Genomic DNA, 24,557 nt, shown 5'->3' with positions numbered 1-24,557 from the left:
CTACTCTGATGAAGAGTAAAGCACAGATTTGTTTGTTTGTTTGTTGTGTATTGTTCTTTTAAACTTTTTAGCACCCCTTTTCCCCATTAATATTCTGTATTTCAAATCATTCCAGGTATTTTCTCAACTCCATTTCCCATCATTTTTACAAAGGTTTACTCAATTACATTTGTGAATTATATCTTTTGTTTTTAACTTTCTGAATTCATTTTTGCTGCTTTGAAAATTTTCTGTTGAAAACCTTATGAAAATAGTTTCATCTGAAATAATAAGTACCCATAAGTGAGTGTAAGCTACATATGAATGCTTTGAAGCAAATTGAATATATCTGTGTACATGGAAAGATTTTGTTTGGATTTTCTTCTCTGAATTCCCAGACAGTCACACTTTTGAACAAATGCATAGAGTGTAATTAATAGGTATTGGTGTAAAACAGTTGTAAAAGAGGGCACCCTTGTCTTTTAAATCAAAAAAAGTAAATCTTTACAGTGGATTCAAAAACTATTCAGATCCCTTTTATTTCTGCACAATTTGTTTTTTTGTGTATTTAAGTTTAAATTGATAAATTTCCTGTACACTCAGTAACTTATAATAATAAAGTAAAAACATGTTTTCAGAAAGGTTTGCAAATATAATAAGAATCAAAAACTGAAATCTCCCATTTATATAAGTATTTTAGACCCTTTGCTGTTGCACTCCATATTGTGTAGAGGTGCATCCTATCCTGTTTGGCAAAGATGACAAATTTAACAATTTTAATTTAAATCTACATCAGAGTAAAATGTGCTGAAAGTGAAGAAGTCTGAATACTTAATGAATCAACTATATGTTTAAGTTGAGATATCAGAATGAGAAATCATTTGGAATATTATAAGTGTCGATCCCAAAAGTGGAGATCAGAATAAAATATAGGTTCAATCTGTTCTTTCTGAAAATAGTTTTACGATTGTTAAGAACAGTTAACAGTTCTAAATATTGAGATGATAAAGCTAATTAAATAGGCTGAGATATTCAGTCCTTTAACTTTCCGCTTAAGCATATTCATTTGTAATTTTTGCTGTCCAATTTGAAGGGATTAAATCCACATTCTTAAAGTTGTGACGCAGTAGTTCCAATAATTCTGCCTCTGTTTTTAAAGTAAACTGAACCATATTTGCTAACTCACTGTTTTATCTGGTGCTATCTGGGTATTATTTCAAAACTTTGCTGTAAATTGTAGCTTTTTTACTTTATTAAAAAATTCAAATGTTGAGTATCCCCCACTCATGTTTTGTGTTTTATGCTCAGAGATGTCATAGAATGCATACTTTTTTTCACAAAGTAACAGATTAAAGTTGATATGTCAGTTGGTTCAACCTATATAGTTTATCAATATGTTTGAATTTAGCCTAAACAAATTAGTTTTGTTCTTTAATCTTATTAGAAAATTTATATTATCAAGGATAAACATTTTTCACTACTTTCAACTTTCAAAATTATAGTTTTTTTCTGATTCTTGTGAAGAAAATACAACTCAGGTAGTATATGATGTGCAGAAAAGTAAAAAGAAAATGAAGGAAAAAAAATAGTCACAGTTGTAATGTGAAAGCTTAAGATTACAATTTATCATTCTTTGCCTGTACTTATAAAAGCTCTCAATAGGTCTCTTAAACAATTTCAGACGTTTAATAGTAACATATTTTTTAGTTAGGACACTTTACATAAAGAAGTACCATGGTGTTTTATAATAATGATAAATTGCCTTTTCATTTAATTTTGATTGATACCACACCAATTCATAAGGATGCAGTAAGTGTAATACTTCTTGTTAAAGTGTGATTTTTACTGTACGATATCAGAGGCACAAATAAACAAATTCTTGCTGCTGGTCACCTTTGAGGTAGCAACGTAAAGCTGCCCATGAGAGAAGCAGTTTGACAAGAGATTTGCTCTAGCTATTCAAAGGGTCTTGCCCTGTGCCTTGTTTATTTTTATGGTAAATCATACAGCCACAGGGAAATGTAACCATTTGAAATTAAAGGGGTAATTTGATGAGACGAGTGGGACCCATGCCATATTGTCTCCATAATTATTTATGGCAAGTGTAATAAAATTGATAGATCATGCTTTAATATTTCCCAACAGCTGTACCATTTCCAAGTGGCCCTGCCAGTCCTGGGGACAGCATCATGACATTTTAGGACCTTTATGCTAAGTTGAACTATCCCTAGTTATTCTAATGTTATTTGAGAGGGTTGCTACCTTAATGTATTTGTCCATTATTTCGTTTATATGTATTATCACCAGTTATGCAACCAATATACTTTATTAATGAGTAGTTTTGGTTTCCGATTGTGGGTTGTTTTCTTAAGACAGTGACACAAAGTTTACCATATTGTATTGTTAACATATGGTATCGCCATGGCAGATGAAGCCGACCTATAGAATGATATCATTCCTATCTAATGTTACATAAATAAATAAAATAACATAAAAAATAAATGCAGTACATCCGCAGAATTTAGGATCTCATGAGATACCCACATGGTTAAGAGGCTAGTCCCTTGCCAGGCTCAATCATGCACACATACTAAAGAAGAAAAGAGAATCCAGAGGGGTGCTGCAGACAACCCAGTAGGAGCTACCAATAAATAAATTATTGATTTTAATCCAGTCATATACTACAGATAATATTTTGAAACAGGCTTTATTCTTAGCCTTGTTGCAGTTGGTGTATTTGTGTTGGTTGTTTTCTTTGCGTGAATATGTCAATGGCTTCTTCAAAGACTTATTCCCGCCTTGAGTCCCATTGTGCAGACCTATTTTATGAAACATTTTTATGAGCAAAGTTGCTTGCATCCATGCATCTAGTAAAATAGTGCCTAGAAAGAAATACTGTAGCATACATGCAGCACACTAAGGCATTAGCAGTGCAAAAACAGAACATTATTAAAGTATTAATTGCCTATTGCTTATGCCAGGCACATTTTGTGATTTTGCTAACGCAGATGTACCGAAATGCACTATATAAATGTCAAACTTTAGTGTATATTTATGTTATTTACACCATTCAAGTATTGAATTCTCTTAGAAAAATACACTTCCAAAGTTTGGAAAGAGTAGATGACATAGCACCAGTAAATATCAAAGCTAAATATGGCATAAAAGAGTGTATGTGTGCAAATTCTGTTACTGCTCGCAAAGGGAATTGCACAAAAGAAAATGATAGTGTTTTTAAAATTAAATAACCATTTTGATTAAAGTTATTTCAAGTTAATGTAAGAAGTGACAACGGTACATAGTGGTTTTTCGATTTTTGCATTTTTTGATTACACTGGAAGCCTTGAACAGTCATATTATAATGAGACAACTGAGCTCTGCCATAAATGATAAAACTGTATGCACTGCATGTTCTTGTATCAAGTTGACAAGTATACAAGATGAATGATATCAAATTTTAAAAACTATAAAGAAAACTGTGTTTTTAGACTTACAGAATAAGTGTCCATGTTAATATGTTTTGGTGACTAAAACAAAACAAATAAAATATGAGAAAACTAAAAGTTAATTGCTAAAAAAACAAAAACTAAATAAAACAAAAAAATGAAAACCAATAAAAGCTAAAAGTAAAAAAATCTTAAAGCAAAAAATACTGCTACATTCTAGTATGAAAATAGCTTTGTTTACCTTTTGTTTTTTTTTTGTTGTTTTTTTTTGTCTAAATCAGGTATATTTATGTCTACCTAATTGTGTGTCGCTGGTCGAGGGTCACTGCTTAATAGTTCCTCTTCAACACCACACTGCGGCAACTTCTTTGGATGAAGACATTTGGCAGGAAATTCAGGTAAGAATGAGTAAAATGTTAATATATTAATTTTACACACATGCTTTGTATTGTATTTGCTGTTGCTTGTATATAAGCAACTGAGGATGAAGTTAAAAAATATGTTGAATTATTTTTTTGTTAATAAGAAGGTGTATCAAAACTACTTTTTTATCTTAATATTACCTTTTTTGTATATTTCATATTGTTTACCAAGAACTTCTAACATCTTTTTAACTTTTAAAGTTCCTGCTTTTGATTCTCTTTGTAATAGGCTTTTCGTAAATCCTTAGTAGAAGCTTTTAAAGATAAAGGACTTGACTGTGTTTTCCTGGAGACTCACATGAACCCAAAACAAAGACGGCATATGGTGTATGAATGCATTCCACTTCCAAGGGAAATAGGGGACATGGCCCCTATCTACTTCAAGGTAAAGAGTTAAGATTTAACTGTAACTGCGCACCTCCTCATAAAGCCATTATATGTATTATTTTTTTGAAAAGTAAAGTAAGGTAGACCATCTATTGGCATTATCATTTAGATGAGAGTGAGAAAGTTAAAATTTCTTAAATGTGCCACCACTGTTGACCTGAAATAGGCACAGTACATTTCTTCTGCTTTCAGAAGGCTTAACAGTGCCTTTATTTACTCAAATGTTTCAGGAAACCTCAGTTGACTCTGTCTGTGCTCACCAACTCTAGTTGGTGCCATCAGTGTAGTTGCTCCTGAGTAGGTGCATTACATCATGATTTCACACCTGTTCAGCACAGGACCTCAAAGCACTACAGAGCTTTGTTAATATACTGTATAACCCATGGTGCCATCGAGAGACAAACATTATTGTTAAAGACCTCAGTAATTATACGCATTTTGGCAAATAACTCATGACCACCAGTTCTTTCAGCACAAGATGATGATAGTTATCCCTCGATCATAAGGCTAGTCAAATCCACTCTTTCTGGGAACTGCAGATGTTTCTTGCTTACAGTAATAATCTGATTTTGCTTTTAATGATGCTGTGTTACTTGTCCTTTTTGTATTCTGGGTGGTTTGCAAGTAAGAATTTTCTTACACTTTGTACACATGACAGTAAATTTAAACTAAATCAAGCTAATATTAATACATACAACAAAATATTTCACAAAAATTATTTTCATCTCTATGTTTTTGTCATCAGGTTACCTTACAAAATATGTTTACAATTTAAAGAAAAAACAATGACTTAATGAAAACTTGTAAATCTGTGTACATTTAAGTCATGCAACAATAACAACATTAATTTATATAGCATATTTTCATACAAATGGTGCAGCTCAAAGTGCTTTATAAGATGAAAAAAGAATAGTTTATAAAAAATAACATTAGGCGATACTAAGTAACAAAAAATAAACTAAGGTCCTATAGCTGGGAGGACAGAAAAACCAAACAAAAAAAAAAAAAACTCCAGGGATCTGGAGAAAAAAAAGACAAAATCTGCAGCGGTTCCAAGGCCACGAGACTGCCCAGCTCCCACCAGGCATTTTAATTAACATAAATGATCTTACAACCTGTCATATAATGACCAGTAAGAAAGTGATTGAGAGTCAAATAATTGCTTGCCAGTGACTGTTTCAATTTCACATTCACAACTGTAAGCTCTGTTTGTCTATTCATCCATTTTTTGGACAGCAGAACTGAAAAGGGGTTTTTACTGTTTTGTATACATTGGTAGTAAAACTTAAGCACAAGTGCACTGTGTCTTGGTCACTCCTACATATAAGCCACCCTAAGGCCACTACAAAGCCATAAACTCCATGTGCTAAATCCATCTTATCAGACGATACACATTTTTCCATGCTCAGAGAGCAGTCATGAGACTCACAATAGAAAACCAGTGAATCAGAACAAATCAATGTTTCAAATTTGGAAATAAAAGTACAAAATTAATGTTGAGTAGGTAGTAGTTAAGAATTTTGTGTAGATGTAAAAATGTGAAATTGGGTGATGAAGGAAGGTAGAACAAGATATTTATGTAGGCAATAAAGGAATTGAAAAGCACAAAATAAATCATCGATAAGATGAATAAACACCACTGTAGGAATAAAGTAGAACTGCAGCTTTAGGCAAGAAGCCCAAACTTCAACAGCTCTGCTTCTGCATAATTAATATTCAAAATGTTTTAAGAAATCGGTATTTTATAAGTTGGCAAGTGTTGATGTAGAAGCAGGGTGAAACTTGAAACACAAAGTTGAGTTAACTTACACCAAGCTGATGAAATTACTGTTTTGCAGTGTTTATTTAAAAATTAAATGTTGAAGCCCATTGGGTTAGTAACGTCCATGCACAATATGAATAGCTATTAATGCAATAACATGTTCATAAAGTGAAATTTTATGAGTATAGACTCAAGATTGGTGTCAGGTGGTGTATGGTGTCCAATCTTAGTTATGTATCACATTTAGACTTTTTGCTTACTACAGCAATCTGCTTTGTTAAGAGTGTATTGTATGTTAAGTGAACAGGAGTTGTTTTACTACCTAATTATAGCAATCTTGCCTCATTTAATAAAATAAAAAAAAATCTTTTGTTTTTTCTTCACATTGTTATATAAAAAATACTGCTCATGCTGTCTAAATATTAAATGCAGAAAAAAAACCTTGCTTACAGCTGATAACATTTTTTGTTACATAGCATTAATAATAAAACATGTGCCAGTGATCATTCTGTGGTACGTTTTAGCAGCAAAATTTACAAACATGTCTTTCTTTTTAAAATGTATGTTGATGTAGCTAAATCTATTATTAGAAGGTACATTCTTGACTAAAATTTCTATTACACAGAAGTGATATGAGAGATTTGTCCTTTAGTGGAATATTACTGGACAGTACCCTTACGATTATTGTATAAACAATGGACATCTACAGCTGAGAACATAACATCCTGTATTTTTTTTAATTTTTGTGAAGAATAGGTACATCGCTTCAACTGTGCCCAAACTCAGAATATATAACAGACTAATTAAAAAGTGTCCTTTATTAGAAGTAATTCACTAGAGGGAGAGCTAAACAAAATAAATTCACACACTGACGAAAACAAATCTTTGTCTCTTTGAGTCTTCTTACATAACTCTTGCATTATGTCTGTTACATTGTGTGGTTGGCTGATGTTCCACTGAATTAAAACATTTAAGTACTCTACATATCCAAACCCTCGTTTTTTCTCGTTTGTCTTCCTCTTGACATTTGAGCTGTTTCCAACTTGCTTTCTAATTTTATGTTCCATGGAAGTCTGGCCATAAGAAGGCTTTAATATTCAGCCAAGGACCATTTCCCAGGTTAGGCTCCATCTCTGCAACTTCAAGGACCTTAATCCTGGGATTTTCACTGCCGTACTTGGGTGTTTTTCTAGTTCTAAGGCTCAGCACAACCTTTACCAAGTATGCTGGTCATCAGTACTCTCATAAATGCTGTGTTCAGATTCAAGGTCTTCATTTAATAGATTAGAAGTTCTTCATTTTTATCTGCCTATTTATCTTGCCCTCTGGAGTAATCACTTGGTTACAATTTTGACCAATATGTTTTACAACTCCAAGTGATATTCCAGTTAAGCTCCTGGTGTTGCTACATACGTTGGCATTGCCACATTATTATTGTCAGAGCTTCATAATAATAATAATACTTTACACTTCCACATCGCTTTACTCACTACTGAGAGCACTTTTAATTGTGAGTGGGGAGCCACTTCAACAACCACTAATTTGTAGCATCTACCTGGATGATGCGATGGCAGCCATTTTTGCTCCTGTATGCTCATCACATATTAGCTGTTAGGTGGTGAGAGGACTAACCAATTAAAGACAGGGGATAATTAGGGGGCCAAAATTATTAGGCCATGGATGTCAATTTAACCTGGACATTGGGGTACACCCAGCTCTTTATGAAAGATGCCAAGGGATCATTTATGACAACAGATAGTCAGAACCTCAGTCTTGTCTAAAGGACGGCACCATTTTTACAGCTGGGGCATTGGGATTCACATTCAGACCACAGGGTAAAAGCCCCCTACTGGTCTCATTAATACCTCTTCCAGCAGCAACCCAAGCTTTTCCAAGATAGCTTCCCTTTCAAGCACTGTCCAGGCCCGAACATGCTTAGCTACAGGTGGATGACCTCATCTGAAGTGCATCTGGTATGGGTGTGGTATATTTCTAGGTCTTTGTGTTTGAGGGTCACATATTGCTAGATCTTTGCCATGGAACACCCCTGACATTTTCTAATGGCTAAAACATTTTTAACTGGGCAGTTCAGTTTTCCATTCAAATCCTAAAGACTTGTATACTATGTTAATGGTCAACTTATATTGTTTCATTGTGACTGATTATTTGTGTATTTTTTTATCAAGGGTGTAATTCCTGTGTTGATCCAAAACTACAGAAATCAGCATAATGAATCTTTTAACTCTGATTAAGTGACTTAGAAGTACAGTATAATAAGTGGATAAATGATTATAGTATCTGCTCATCTTAAGTGTTAAAGTTGTTCTATAAAGTATATGTTCATGGTGATATGCCTCATGTAACGTGAAGACATGTATGAATAAATACTATAAATTAATTTAATGTACGTCTTAAGAAAATATTTCTCAGATCCAAAGTTATCTACTTTCAGAAAGCTATAATGGAGTCTGATGAAGAATGGGCTATGAATAAAAAGGTGATTGATCTCTCTTCAAGAGATGTTCGTCGTGCTGTAAGTAGTTTTTTTTTCTGTTAAAAATATTTCCTTGCCAACTGGATATTATTTACACAGTGAAAAGTTTGTTGTGTCAGTTGTTAAGACAGTGCCAAGCAGATTGTTCAAGGGTTGCCAAGAAAGGTCTGACACTTTTTTTTATGGCTGGTGATTTATTGTAGAATTGAGCAGACTACTAGGATAATCAGATGAATTTGCTACACTCCACATTTATTTATATAGTCATTATGAACAGCCTTGCACCTTTCTGTGTTCAGTTTGAAAAATTGTATTTACAGCAACTTCTTCAGTAACATCAGCATTACTCCCAAACCATATGGTTTTCTTCCTAATCTGTAAAGCCCAATAACTGAAAATATTTAAAGAATAGGTTTTGTTTCTATATGCATTTTTATCTATCGCTAGATGCTCTTTACTGATATTTTTTTGTTTGCCACCAATATTTTAATAATACCTCCATTCTACTACTTGTTTAAAACACACATAACTGTATGATGGTATTTTTAAGGGCCACTGTAAATATTAGCTGCCCTACAGCCCTGCCCTGGATGAACACATACAGAAGATGCATGGATGGTTAGAAGGCTTTTGGTAGTTAAGTGAATTAAATAATTACTGTAGTAAGTGCTGGCTAGTCCTGTTGGCATTGATGAGGGACGATCATGTATTTTTTTTATAATTTCATTGTATTATAGTAGGCAGGTTATGATTTTTCCACTTAATCAAAAATTAGATGACACACTATTGGTGGTGTATATTTTATCCTGAAGAAGTGTTTATTAAGTAGTGGTCATCCATGCAGTGTTCCCACAGAGGATTATATTACTTTATGTATGTTTAAGAAAGCAGATCCCATGTAATGACATGAGGATTCCACCTTTTTTTGTCAAGGGAGCTTCATAACAAATGTGCATCTGCAGTACTTGGTGATTCCATTTTGTACCAAGGTCCAAAGGATATTTATACTTATAGAGTATCCTTTTAAAATAATATTCTAAATTACAGTAAAAATAGTATTAGCTGTGATGACACCTTAGCTTCTGTATTAGAATTAAACATATACCTTATTAAGTATTTAAGCATTTACTCATACAGTTGGTTATTTGTAAGATCAAAGGTATGTTTTTGTTTTTATGATTCACAGTGACTTGACTCTAGTCCTTTTTTGTAAAACACAGAAATATTAGTAGCATTTAATTAAGGGAAAGCATTTCAGACAGAAGGTGTAAGAAAAACTGAATGATGATTTGGTTTTGATAATTCACATTTAAATATCTGTTAAATTTCTATTTAGTTGTTTTTACATTTCTTTGTGTTGCATTTTATATATTGAAATTCTTAAAGTACAAATCTTAAAAGCATTCACCTTCAGAAAATACTTTCTTAACAGCTTTGACAGAGCTTTACATCATTATGCACTTTCTAGCTCTCACAAAGATGACAAAAGACATAAAACATGAATATGCTTCTGTGCTTCCATGGCCTAATCCTCTCTTTATATGTTGCATATATGAGTTACATCTGTTGTGATTGATTGGAGTATTGTTGAGTCTTACCCTTAGAAAATGGATCATTCATTGTGCAGTACCCCTCCTAAATTATAGTCAACCGATGTCTATCTTACTGTCTCTGGTAAATTGCAATGGGCACCCGATGCTTGAGACTCTGGTAAAGAGACAAATGCAGCTTGAAACAAAGTCTGGGCCAGAAGTAGAATCATGGATTGTGCTTTATTGTGACTGGAATGAGTAAATGGTTTTCTGCGTTTCAGTTTGTAACAATAAGTCTTTGTCCTGATAGATGGTGAACCAGAGAAGACTAAGAAGTCCATTGTTGATAATAATGCATCACAAAAAATATTTAACAATTTACACATCAGCATACACGGGACACACTCCATGCCAAAAGAGCTAATAGAGTTTCACATATCTGTGCCTGACTTGGTGAAACTTTATGGTGGATGGCTGTATAGAATGGTGTAAAATCATGTATTCCTTGGAAATGACTTAACTCTAGAAGCACAGCAGCTGTCTATGTAAGGAAAATAAGGATATAATTCATTTAACTGGGAGGTGTACTTGTGTGAACTTGCTCTGCTTTTAAAAGTGCCTTTTAGTAAACACCTGGTTCATATACAGTAATTAAATAAAGGGCAATGTGGAAGAACTGAGAATCATCCCCAATGAGCAGGACATTAGTCTTAAAATAAATAAGATTTTGAACAAGTATGGCATAGAAATGGAAAACAACAGCAGGCGTTGTATTTTCCAGACACTTTAACTTTCTATTGAAACCAGTATCCTGTACAAGCTCATAGACCAGGTCATACTTATTTTTAATAAGAAATGGAGAAGGAAATGCTGTTACAATATGTTAGGTTTGCCAATTCTGCCCTTCCCTTCTTGCACCTGGTAACACAATCATTAGCAGTCTTTAGCATATTAAAAACAAATAAATTAGGATTTACCACAGTGAGAAACAATATTGAATGATGTACAGTATGTCAGCAAAACAAGAAGAAGACATATTTTGCAAATATTTCTTCTTGTCATAAAATGGCTGTACAGCCGAATTCAATACCACATTAGACCTCATATATTTCAACTTTGTCCACCAACATAATGTCTTAATTGTAACTTGAAAGACATTATTGGAGCTAATCACAAGGATGGCTAGTTCATTTCTCATAGATCCAAAAGACACATATTTTCAAATACTCTGTATCAAAGAAGTTAAGTGGTTCATCAGATTGGCAGTCAGGGAAAGTAGGTCCAATTTAGAGTGCTTACATTTGAGCTAGCATCATCCCAGCAAGTATATGCAAAAGTAATGTTGACAACCATACTGCACGTACATGTGTTGGAACTTCAACTCTGTATATAGGTGATTGACTGCTAAGAGCAACGGAGCAATTATAGAAGCTTGTGATGAAAGCAGTCCAGACACTAGAGCAGACTTTAACCTGAAACAAATCTCAACAGTTCCTTTCTTAATGATGTGATGTTAGACTGTCTATCAAAACCAATTTATAGATTCTGCCCTATGATAGGTAAGAACAGTCCAGTCACTGCTTGGCCACATACCTTCCACATCACTAGTGATAGAAATTGCAAAATTTTGCTCAAGACGTTTATAGACAGTTCACTTATTTAGACCGTACAAATTTAAAAAAAAAATAAGCATGACATTTATAACAAATGCATGCCACACTTTACTGGTTTTTGTAAAAGGGACCTGCTATTCATATTTATAAGTACTGGACATAATTTGTTTGAAGATGCTCATGAACTACTGAATGACACTTCATTTAGGCTAAAAGACAAAACAGGCCTAGAAACTAGAGAGATTTAGCAAATATATAAATTGTTCTTATTTGATTAAACACCTTGCTCGAAAAGTCCAAGATTTCTACTAAAATCTGAGATGAAATTTCACATCTTGCAGTCAACCTTTTTTCTATTCTTCTACCCTACATCATATACTTCAGCTACAGAAAGGAGCAAATGCTCACTTTTCAGAGGATGGATGCAAGCATACTACACTGTCATCTAATGCTAAATGCCACCCAAAAATATGTTGCGACTTTAAAGTGCAACCTGTAAGGGACAGTAAGAGCACATTCACTCTGGGTAACAGCTGAAGTAATATATTTGTGAAACACTATAGTGTGGATATAGCACAGACCTGCATCTCAGAGGCATTCCTTTTACATCAACAAATCCATCCATCCATCCATTCTCTTCCGCTTATCCGAGGTCGGGTCGCGGGGGCAGCAGCTTAAGCAGAGAGGCCCAGACTTCCCTCTCCCCGGCCACTTCTTCCAGCTCTTCCGGAGAATCCCAAAGGCGTTCCCAGGCTAGCCGGGAGACATAGTCCCTCCAGCGTGTCCTGGGTCTTCCCCGGGGCCTCCTCCCGGTTGGGCGTGCCGAACACCTCACCAGGGAGGCGTCCAGGAGGCATCCTGATCAGATGCCCGAGCCACCTCATCTGACTCCTCTCGATGCGGAGGAGCAGCAGCTCTACTCTGAGCCCCTCCCGGATGACTGAGCTTCTCACCCTATCTTTAAGAGAAAGCCCAGACACCCTGCGGAGGAAACTCATTTCAGTCGCTTGTATTCGATCTCTTTCTTTCGGTCACTACCCACAGCTCATGACCATAGGTGAGGGTAGGAACGTAGATCGACTGGTAAATTGAGAGCTTTGCCTTACGGCTCAGCTCCTTTTTCACCACGACAGACCGATGCAGAGCCGCATCATGCAGAGCCGCATCACTGCGGATGCCGCACCGATCCGCCTGTCGATCTCACGCTCCATTCTTCCCTCACTCGTGAACAAGACCCCGAGATACTTGAACTCCTCCACTTGGGGCAGGATCTCTCCCCCAACCCTGAGAGGGCACTCCACCCTTTTCCGGCTGAGGACCATGCTCTCGGATTTGGAGGTGCTGATTCTCATCCCAGCCGCTTCACACTCAGCTGCGAACCGATCCAGAGAGCTGAAGATCACGGCCTGATGAAGCAAACAGGACAACATCATCTGCAAAAGCAGTGACCCAATCCTGAGTCCACCAAACCGGACCCCTTCAACACCCTGGCTGCGCCTAGAAATTCTGTCCATAAAAGTTATGAACAGAATCGGTGACAAAGGGCAGCCCTGGCGGAGTCCAACTCTCACTGGAAGCGGGCTCGACTTACTGCGGCAATGCGGACCAAGCTCTGACACCGGTTGTACAGAGACCGAACAGCTCTTATCAGGGGTCCGGTACCCCATACTCCCGAGCACCCCCACAGGATTCCCGAGGGACACGGTCGAATGCCTTTTCCAAGTCCACAAAACACATGTAGACCGGTGGGCAAACTCCCATGCACCCTCTAGGACTCTGCTAAGGGTGAAGAGCTGGTCCACTGTTCCGCGACCAGGACGAAAACCACACTGTTCCTTCCTGAATCCGAGGTTCACTATCCGACGGACCCTCCTCTCCAGAACCCCGAATAGACTTTTCCAGGGAGGCTGAGGAGTGTGATCCCTCTATAGTTGGAACACACCCTCCGGTCCCCTTTTAAAGAGGGGACCACCACCCCGGTCTGCCAATCCAGAGGCACTGTCCCGATGTCCATGCGATGTTGCAGAGACGTGTCAACCAAGACAGTCCTACAACATCCAGAGCCTTAAGGAACTCCGGTCGTATCTCATCCATCCCCGGGGCCCTGCCACCAAGGAGTTTTTTGACCACCTCGGTGACTTCAGTCCCAGAGATGGGAGAGCCCACCTCAGAGTCCCCAGGCTCTGCTTCCTCATTGGAAGGCATGTTAGTGGGATTGAGGAGGTCTTGAAGTACTCCTCCCACCGACCCAGCGTCCGAAGTGAGGTCAGCAGCGCACCATCCCCACTATATACGGTGTTGACACTGCACTGCTTCCCCTCCTGAGACGCGGACGGTGGACCAGAATCTCCTCGAAGCCGTCCAAAGTCGCTCTCCATGGCCTCTCAAACTCCTCCCATGCCCGAAGTTTTGCCTCAGCAACAACGAAGCAGCGTTCCGCTTGGCCTGCGGTACCTATCAGCTGGCTCCAGAGACCCACAGGACAAAAAAGTCCTATAGGACTCCTTCTTCAGCTTGACGGCATCCCTCACCGCGGTGTCCACCAACGGGTTCGGGATTGCCGCCACGACAGGCACCGACCACCTTGCGGCCACAGCTCCGGTCAGCCGCCTCAACAATAGAGGCACGGAACATGGCCCATTCGGACTCAATGTCCCCACCTCCCTCGGGGCGTGGTTGAAGTTCTGCCGGAGGTGGGAGTTGAAGCTACTTCTGACAGGGGACTCTGCCAGCCGTTCCCAGCAGACCCTCACAACACGCTTTGGGCCTACCAGGTCTGACCGGCATCTTCCCCCACCATCGAAGCCAACTCACCACCAGGTGGTGATCAGTTGACAGCTCCGCCCCTCTCTTCACCCGAGTGTCCAAGACATATGGCGCAAGTCCGGCGACACGACCACAAAGTCGATCATCGACCTGAGGCCTAGGGTGTCCTGGTGCCAAGTGCACATATGAACACCCTTATGCTTGAACATGGTGTTCGTTATGGACAATCCGTGGCGAGCACAGAAGTCCAATAACAAAACACCGCTCGGGTTCAGATCGGGGCCATTCCTCCCAATCACGCCCTTCCAGGTCTCACTGTCATTGCCCACGTGAGCATTGAAGTCTCCCAGCAAAACGAGGGAATCCCCAGAAGGTATGCCCTCTAGCAACCCCTCCAGAGACTCCAAAAAGGGTGGATACTCCAAACTGCTGTTGGCATACACACAAACAACAGTCAGGACCCTTCCCCACCCGAAGCGGAGGGAGGCCACCCTCTCGCCCACCGGGTAAACCCCAATGCACAGGCTCCAGTCGGGGGCAATAAGTATGCCCACACCTGCTCGGCGCCTCTCACCGGGGGCAACTCCAGAGTGGTAGAGAGTCCAGCCCCTCTCAAGGAGATTGGTTCCAGAGTCCAAGCTGTGCGTCGAGGTGAGTCCGACTATATCTAGCCGGAACCTCTCACCTCGCACACTAGCTCAGGCTCCTTCCCCTTCAGAGAGGTGACATTCCACGTCCCAAGAGCCAGTTTCTGTAGCCGAGGATCAGACCGCCAAGGTCCCCGCCCTCGGCCACCACCCAACTCACATTGCACCCAACCTCCTTGGCCCCTCCCATAGGTGGTGAGCCCATGGGGAGGAGGACCCACGTTACCTCTTCGGGCTGTGCCCGGCCGAGCCCCATGGGTGCAGGCCCGGCCACCAGGCGCTCGCCATCGAGCCCCACCTCCAGGCCTGGCTCCAGACGGGGGCCCGTGACCAGCGTCCGGGCAAGGGAAAGCGTTGTCCACAGTTTTTTTTTCATTGGAGGTTTATTGAACCGCTCTTTGTCTCATCCCTCACCTAGGACCAGTTTGCCTTGGGTGGCCCTACCAGGGGCATAAAGCCCCGGACAACATAGCTCCTAGGATCATTGGGACACGCAAACCCCTCCACCACGATAAGGTGACGGTTCAAGGAGGAGACATCAACAAACACCCTAAGAAATACTGTCTTTTTCTGTGCCAACAGTATTAAGAGTTTATCCATGCTAATAAATTATAACTGAATACTTACACAAGGGGCACAGTTTCAGTCCCTGCATTATTTTGTTTATAATACATCAGTAGTGACATTTCTTCCTTTGTCTTTGAAGGCCTCGGCAAGTCACATCACCACATTTACATACTGTCTTTCACTAGTAATTGAGTAGTATCTTTCTCCAAAAAATAGTAGCTTTTAGTATATTTCTTACTTACATCAGTAGTTATCCTGAATTTGATGCTACATTTGTTGGGCTTGCTTGACTTGGGCATCAACATTCTATCAGGAATAATTGGTCATCAACATTTGTGTCCTGCTGAGAGCCATTGTTTTTGATATTTCAACAAAATGTATAACTATACTATGTAGCACCCTTTTGGGGGAAAAAATCATATGATTTGAGTATATACATATCTGCTGTCTAGCCATTATTTGTATGCGATCCAGTATATGCACCAGTATTTTAGTATAACTGTACTGAAATCATAATTTTTTTTTGTTTCCTAAAGACCACCTTGTTTAAGACCAGTCTCACATTCGATCGGTCCTTTCAGCTTCAATCACAGTACAGTTTTGATTGTGTGCCCGCATCTTCATGCTGTACAAGTAAAGAAAGGCGACAGTTTATTCTTGCTATTTTATATACAGGTAGTCCCCAGGTTACAGACATCCGACCTACAACATAAGAACGGGGCCGCAGCTGCAATGCATGTGCCTCAGTAACTGCCGCTCCATCATCTTCTGCCTGAGGACGCTGCAAGCGGTGGCTATATGGTGGCTGGAGGGGGGCAATTTCGCAGCTTGCACAGTGTAGTGTCCCTTGGGTAGCTCCTGGCGGCAAGTGGTTTCACTGCCCACCCACCACACACAGCTGCCTGTTCATTCTCGGTGGGTGGCTGGTAATTCTGCAAGCTGTAACCTGGTTGTGGCTGAATGGAGGCCATTGAGGGTGAATGGGGCGGCGGTGGGTAGCATTGTAGTGTGCCTCGGATGGCTGCATATTGAATGGGGGCAGTGCTGCAACAAATGCTGCAGGTAGCATACTGTAGTGGAGGTGACTGTGAGGTGGGCTGGTGAACCACCCCTCGCTGCCCCCATTCTTTCCCAATAGCAAGCCTGCTTGTACTGTTACGTACATAGCAGGAAGTTGTCTCTCGTCAGTACAGGGTGGTCCAGATCTAATTATGCAGATCCAGATTGTATGGATGACTTTGATTTATGCAGGGACGATTCCAGTTCAGTGCGAAGACGATTCTTTGTGTCGTCAGTTTGCACACTTTACGATGGTCTAGGATTTTTCGGGTGATTTTCTATGTAATAAATTGAATAAGTTATAGCGTAATGAAAATTGCATAATTAGATCTGGACCACCTTATACATCAGACGTGTTGATGACGGGTGCCTTCCTGCTGTGATAGCGTGTACAGTACTGTGCAGAAGAGCACATCTTAATCTTTTGTCTTCACGCTTCAAGAATGTCTGTGACACACAAATCTGATGCAAGTACTGGTGATACAGTAAAGAAGAGAAAAATCATCATCATGGAAAATAAAGAAATAATAAAAAGGTTAGAGAGAGGTGAAACTCCGTCATTCATTGGCAGAGCACTTGGTTACAGACGATCAACAATAGCATTTATTAAAATAATGTACCTGTTCCGACCTACATACAAATTCAACTTAAGTACAAGCCTACAGTCCCTATCTCGTACGTAACCCAGGGACTGTCTATTGTTAGGTCTGCAGTGTGTGTGAAAACATGAGTGCGCTGCCTTCCAGGGCTGTTCAGTTCACTCATGATTTGCTCCGTCTATAACGTGCCATCTTGCATGTTCTCCTTTCTCCATGTCAAGCTGATGGTCTCTGTGAACTTCATATTCTAAACTGTGTGAAAAACATTATGATGCCATTTCAAGTAAAAAAAATTTTCTGTGTTGTCTGCCAAAGATAAGTGGCAATTGACATTTGGGCAACAATGTTCATTGATGTCGATAACAACTTTAGGAGAGGATTTGTTGAATTAGAAAGGATAAGCAAATGCATGTTAAGTACAAGCTGGAGTACTAGGGTACCAGCACTCAGTGGCTTTGCTTATGTTGGTAATTGGAGTCTTTTGTATTTAAAAAAAGAAAAATATAACCAATAATGTTTTCTGAATAAGACTTTTGGAATTACGGTAACATAGGTAATTTCTCTGCAGGACTGTAAAAAAAAAGATGTACTGTAAAGGAAAGGCATTTAAAAACTTATAAACACAACACCCACTGTCATCATCCACGATACGTCCTTCGACTCCGACTCCTCTGTATTTTCCTGTTGATTGAAGGAAGGCAACATACACGTCATTTAACTACAGAACTGCTGGTTAGGAAGCTGGCTGTTTACCATATTAGCCAGTTTAAACAAAAGACAAGAACCCCTGAACACACATCAGGCCATAGCACACACCTCCACCTACATCATTACACTTGTTTACACTCAAATTAACTTGTTAGATGCATTATATCTGAAATAAAATGAAAACACTTTTTGTAATGTACCGTAATCCAGATTACATACAATATGTGAATGATAGGTTGTATAATATCTCAGATGAACTTCACACTAGTTTTAACACAACTATGCACTGGGCTTTATTTTTACATCAGAGAAGTGCTTAATTATGACTATTGTTTGTAAAATGGGACATTTGAACTGGCTGTATTTTTTTTCATTACAATTTAAATTTATTAGTAGTCCAGTAGGTACATTTTTGCCGACTCCAACCCCAGGTATCCAAAATTGTTTCAGACTCCAGACCCCTGATATTAAAGGGTCTAAACTTTTGAAAAGCACTTTAATTAACGGGAAATTTCATTAGTTTATGTAATGTACATTTCAGGAACTTTTCTTCAAAGTTATAACATTACTGTGATGGGATATTTCAAAAGAAAAACAAATTAAAATCATGCATTATTTTTTCCTCTAGGTTCCTAAAGGACTTCCTTATTTTTCTGTAGATTTTGGTCTACAAGGGGGATTTGCCCACGTTATAGAAAATCGAGACAAATTCCCTCATTATTTCGGCAAGGTATGTATATTCTGTTATATCTGACAATAGCCATCACTGAATGGCATAACTATAAAAAGTAATATATTGCTTAGCCAGACTACTGCCAATTAATGCTGATAATATTGTGCTTTAGCATTCCATTTTGTACTTTTTCTTTTGCATGTGCTTTTAAGGACTATGGGAGGAATATTTTGACAGAAAGTATCAAGAGACCGTATAAAAAATAAATTACTTTAAGCAGCCAGGGAATCACAGGTGTTTGGGACTTATTAATATTCATGAAAAAGTTACTGTGTTAGCACTTGTCCACTTGCATTTATTTTAATAATTATTCCATCCCAAATATCTTTTCTGGTGTGAAGTTCAGATAAATGACCACTCTCTTCTTGCAGTTTGTTATAGTTTGTTGTACTGTTAATTTGCTAATAATGAAGTGAAGTATCACTCTAAATTAGTTTTTAATTCTTAATAAATCTTTCAGAATCTTTTCCAGTGTGTGTTGTGTTTATGTCTTTCTCAAGGAGCATCAATTTGGAATAGTCCCTATACCCTCGGAATATTGGGATCCCAAGTAATTAGGTAGTTTTATTGGTAATAGTAAAATAATTTAATTTTTAATTTTTCTTTCCCTCTTTACCTTTAACATACTGTCTACTTCTTGATTTTTCTTGTTCATAATTACATTTAATGCTAGGTTTATTGTTCTTTACAGGGAGTGCAGAATTATTAGGCAAATGAGTATTTTGTCCACATCATCCTCTTTATGCATGTTGTCTTACTCGAAAGCCTACTACCAATTAAGCATATTAGGTGATGTGCATCTCTGTAATGAGAAGGGGTGTGGTCTAATGACATCAACACCCTATATCAGGTGTGCATAATTATTAGGCAACTTCCTTTCCTTTGGCAAAATGGGTCAAAAGAAGGACTTGACAGGCTCAGAAAAGTCAAAAACGGTAAGATATCTTGCAGAGGGATGCAGCACTCTTAAAATTGCAAAGCTTCTGAAGCGTGATCATCGAACAATCAAGCGTTTCATTCAAAATAGTCAACAGGGTCGCAAGAAGCGTGTGGAAAAACCAAGGCGCAAAATAACTGCCCATGAACTGAGAAAAGTCAAGCTTGCAGCTGCCAAGATGCCACTTGCCACCAGTTTGGCCATATTTCACAGCTGCAACATCACTGGAGTGCCCAAAAGCACAAGGTGTGCAATACTCAGAGACATGGCCAAGGTAAGAAAGGCTGAAAGACGACCACCACTGAACAAGACACACAAGCTGAAACGTCAAGACTGGGCCAAGAAATATCTCAAAACTGATTTTTCTAAGGTTTTATGGACTGATGAAATGAGAGTGAGTCTTGATGGGCCCATGGCTGGATTGGTAAAGGGCAGAGAGCTCCAGTCCGACTCAGACGCCAGCAAGGTGGAGGTGGAGTACTGGTTTGGGCTGGTATCATCAAAGATGAGCTTGTGGGGCCTTTTCGGGTTGAGGATGGAGTCAAGCTCAACTCCCAGTCCTACTGCCAGTTTCTGGAAGACACCTTCTTTAAGCAGTGGTACAGGAAGAAGTCTGCATCCTTCAAGAAAAACATGATTTTCATGCAGGACAATGCTCCATCACACGCGTCCAAGTACTCCACAGCGTGGCTGGCAAGAAAGGGTATAAAAGAAGAAAAACTAATGACATGGCCTCCTTGTTCACCTGATCTGAACCCCATTGAGAACCTGTGGTCCATCATCAAATGTGAGATTTACAAGGAGGGAAAACAGTACACCTCTCTGAACAGTGTCTGGGAGGCTGTGGTTGCTGCTGCATGCAATGTTGATGGTGAACAGATCAAAACACTGACAGAATCCATGGATGGCAGGTTTTTGAGTGTCCTTGCAAAGAAAGGTGGCTATATTGGTCACTGATTTGTTTTTGTATGTCAGAAATGTATATTTGTGAATGTGGACATGTTATATTGGTTTCACTGGTAAAAATAAATAATTGAAATGGGTATATATTTGTTTTTTGTTAAGTTGCCTAATAATTATGCACAGTAATAGTCACCTGCACACACAGATATCCCCCTAAACTAGCTAAAACTAAAAACAAACTAAAAACTACTTCCAAAAATATTCAGCTTTGATATTAATGAGTTTTTTGGGTTCATTGAGAACATGGTTGTTGTTCAATAATAAAATTATTCCTCAAAAATACAACTTGCCTAATAATTCTGCACTCCCTGTAAATTTTTCAGGAATACTTGGAGGATATGATGGCATCAGCCTTACTATAGTAGAGCAAGTTTGCCATTTTCTTTAAACAGATTCAGTCTTCTGGGATGATTACTAAACAAATTGACACATGCAAATTCTAGAGGTTACCATCAAGTTTCTCCATCAAGCTTAATTTGACTTTTCCTTGCATTCTGTCTATTCTTATCAATGCTTCTTTGAAAGTGAAAATCCATTTCTCCCAATTTAAGTCATCCTTTTCCTTACACCATAAAGACATGGCAGCAAGTTGAAAACCATTTGAATTTATGTTCTAAGTGGCACTCCCACACCCCAGTTTTTCTAAACGAGGCCTTTCGAAAATGTGAGCACTACTACTTCTTTTCCCCTTAGACACGTCTAGATAATAGCATCCTTGGAGGCAACGATGATGAATCAGTAATTCGAAATTGCCAAAGTTCAAGCTTTCTGTACACCTCCTTCTTCTATTAAAAATAAGTTGGTTCTAATTTTGCCACATGGCTTTTGTCATTTCCCTTTTTTTCCATAGCAACCCCATGCTCACTTTTTATGCTGCACTTTGTAAAGTACACAACTAAACTTAAAAAAGCTGTTTTCACTCTGTCAATGAGAAATTACGGCTACAGTCTATCCCTCCTAGGGAAAACTAAGCTTAAATATGCTGCCTTTGCATCCAAAGACCAAAATCACCAGCATACTCGATTGGCATATTAGAAAACCAACTCTACTTTACTGCTTTTTAAAACCAACAGGATCATTTCTCCACATATTATGGGAATATACTTCTGCCTTTGCCTGTCAAATTCTCCAATTTGATTCTTTCTACTCATATTCCCTTGTTGCCTCACATCAAAAATTTTCTAGTCTTTTTCCACTCTTTTTGTTACTCTTCTCCAAATTAGAATCCTTTCACAAGCTCTCAAGTCTAACCTTGATCCTAGCTTTGTGTGCAATTATCGGTCAATTTCAAAATTACTGTTTATTAGTAAAATATTAAAAAAGATGGCTGAAATCCAATTTAAATCTATTGCACAATATACAGATTTTTGATCCTTTACAATCTGGTTTTTAAAGCAGCACTTCACTGAAAGCACTATTTTAAAGGTCTGTAATGATCTCCTAATGGCTTCTGATGCAGAAAATTGTCCCATACTCGTTTTACTTAACCTTAGTACAGCCTTTGATACTGTGGATCATAACACCTTACTTAATAGACTTATACAGTTGGCTCGTATTTTTGGCACTGCCTTAGACAGTTTTTCTTCCTACTTCCTACTAAAAACAAGGGAGGATAGAACCTTTCAATCCTGTGCACCAAAGATTTGGAATAGGCTCACTCTTTGGACTCTTAAAAAACAGTTAAAAACTTTCTTGTTTAGTCAGGCTTTTACTTAAAGTCTTATTGCTATTAATTTTGTTTTGATTTATTTTTCTTTTATTTAACGTATTTGTTAGATTTTAATTTGTTGTGTATTTTAATGTGTCCATGTATTGCCTAGTTTATTTTTTTTTTTATTGTACAGCGTTTTTGTGACTTCTTGCTGCGAAAGACGCTTTATAAATTAACTTTACTTTCTTACTTACATCAGCCTCTCATTGAAAAGATTATATTCTTTCATTTCTTCTGAGATCAATTATGGGTTCCTCTGTCTCACTTTCTCTCTCTCGCTCCCCTTTGACTCTTGAAAAACCTCTTTTTATAATGTAATACACTTGGAGTACTCACATGTTAGGGTTTATAGGATGTTCTGGATATAATTTGCTTCTCATTCACCAAAGTAATGAATAACAGAATGCCCTGTGACCTCTGACATCCTCGATCTTTCCTTTCATCTCATATTGATGACTGGTTCCTTTCTCTTTCTTTCCTTTTCATGGCTGCAGGTCTTCAAGTAATCTTTTTACCTTTATTGGTTTCCCATCTTTTTCCAGAGCAGGGATGGTTGTGGGCATCATTGTTTTTTTTTTTTGTCTTGAAAAATATTGCAATTATCCTTTCATATTTAGTTTGGTTTGCCTTATTAAAAATACAAGGCAAACCACATCGGGGTCTGCCAAAGGGTGTCCACCAACTAGCGTGTTCAACCCTAAGCATCTAATAAGATGTCCTAACCTATAATAACTGGCTTCTCTAAATCTCTGAAGGAGATCCAGAATTGTTGGTGTCCACACCGTTACAGAGAGCAAAAGAATGTAAAACTTTGTTACCCAAAGTCTTATCCATTTAGTAATACACTATCTGGCCTATTGTGAATATTCTAACATGTAATAAGACATTCTTTAAAAACTATGTTTCCTATTCCTGCATCATAGGAATGAACAAGTAGAGAGCCGTCTCAAGATATTGAGAGGTCATAGTAAAGACCTCAAATTTCAATCTAAGGTGTACACAAAATAAAAGTTGACATCTTTTAGCACTCACTTTCTCTAGAATGAATTAATCCCATTAATAAGGAAGCAGTTCTCAAGCTATATATAAGTTTAAACTTTTTTAAAATGGTCTTTACAATATCTGGTAATATTCCTACTTGAGTTTAGCATTTCCATTCCCTTGTTATTGTCCCACACACCTCTTCTGAGCTCCAGGAAAACCAACTTGCTGCAGCGGCAGCAGTTTCTGATATACAAATTAGTAATCTTCAGTAGCAGTAAAATGTGCCGGGGATATCAGAAAATTATGGCTGCACTATGCATTTTTCTTTTGAGTATAATAATTAATAAACTGCTTATGTTAGAGATTTCTTGTTAGAAAGTAATTTGCACAAAGCTGCATGTGATTTTTGTTTGGATATGCAAGAAGAGCTAATACTTCAGTCACACTTTTGTTTTTTTTTGTTTTGTTTTTCCTTGAGGTGAGGTAAAATGGTCTGTTTTTGTATTTTCATAAAGAATACTAATCTTGCACTATATAACTTTTTGAGTACAACCAATAATAACATTTGAGGTGCATTTATTTACTAATAGTAACTTGTGATGAATTTAAATATTTTGTAAAATATTGTATATACACGTAAAATTGGATCAAATCATATTTAATCCTAAACTGTTAGGCAGAGTGAAAATATTGTTATATTACAGTTTTACATTACATAATGTACTAATAAACCCCAGAGTATCTTTTAGCAATAAATAAATTATTATAAAATCAGTTTTTGGCACAAAAGGTATATTGTTTTAATATTGTGTATAAACTTCCCACAAAAGTAAAGAATGCTTTATATAATTAGCATACATGGCTTTTTTACTGTTGGCTTTTTTTTAACAGTTAATGGCAAAATATTTATATTTGTCATGTGAAGGTAGATATGTCTAATTTAAGGTATATTTATAACTAGCTGATTAAACTATAGAATTGAACAAAGAGTACTTTTCTTTTTACGTTACATATGTATATTTTAAAACTGTGTGTGTGTGTGAGTATATATATATTGTGGAAGCTGGCCCAGCCACAGACAGGCAGACACATCAGTGTCACCCACAACACGTTTATTACGAAGTGCCATATTTACAAAAGTGCCACACAAACCCTAAAGTCCCCAAAAGTGCTGGCCATAACACACAGTGCCTGACTTCTTCAGGCCGCCTCTTTCTCTCCTCCAGAGCTCCATCCACTCCACTCCCG

General features: G+C 38.0%; 1 protein-coding gene across 2 annotated transcripts in view; it reads left to right on the top strand.

Moving 5' to 3' along the window:
- cwf19l2 (CWF19 like cell cycle control factor 2) overlaps window positions 1-24,557 on the top strand; it is a 139,410-nt gene that overhangs the window by 109,691 nt on the left and 5,162 nt on the right. For both annotated transcript variants that reach the window (XM_039744194.1, XM_039744193.1), the window contains exons 14-17: window positions 3,707-3,823; window positions 4,077-4,232; window positions 8,449-8,529; window positions 18,610-18,711. In XM_039744194.1, coding sequence (XP_039600128.1) covers window positions 3,707-3,823; window positions 4,077-4,232; window positions 8,449-8,529; window positions 18,610-18,711 — 456 coding nt within the window. The remainder of the gene's footprint in view (window positions 1-3,706; window positions 3,824-4,076; window positions 4,233-8,448; window positions 8,530-18,609; window positions 18,712-24,557) is intronic.

Source organism: Polypterus senegalus, chromosome 2 (genome assembly GCF_016835505.1).
Source record: "Polypterus senegalus isolate Bchr_013 chromosome 2, ASM1683550v1, whole genome shotgun sequence".
NCBI classification, from domain to species: Eukaryota; Metazoa; Chordata; class Cladistia; order Polypteriformes; family Polypteridae; genus Polypterus; species Polypterus senegalus.
Note: the sequence above shows the minus strand (reverse complement) of the source record. Positions and strands in the feature narration are given on the sequence as shown.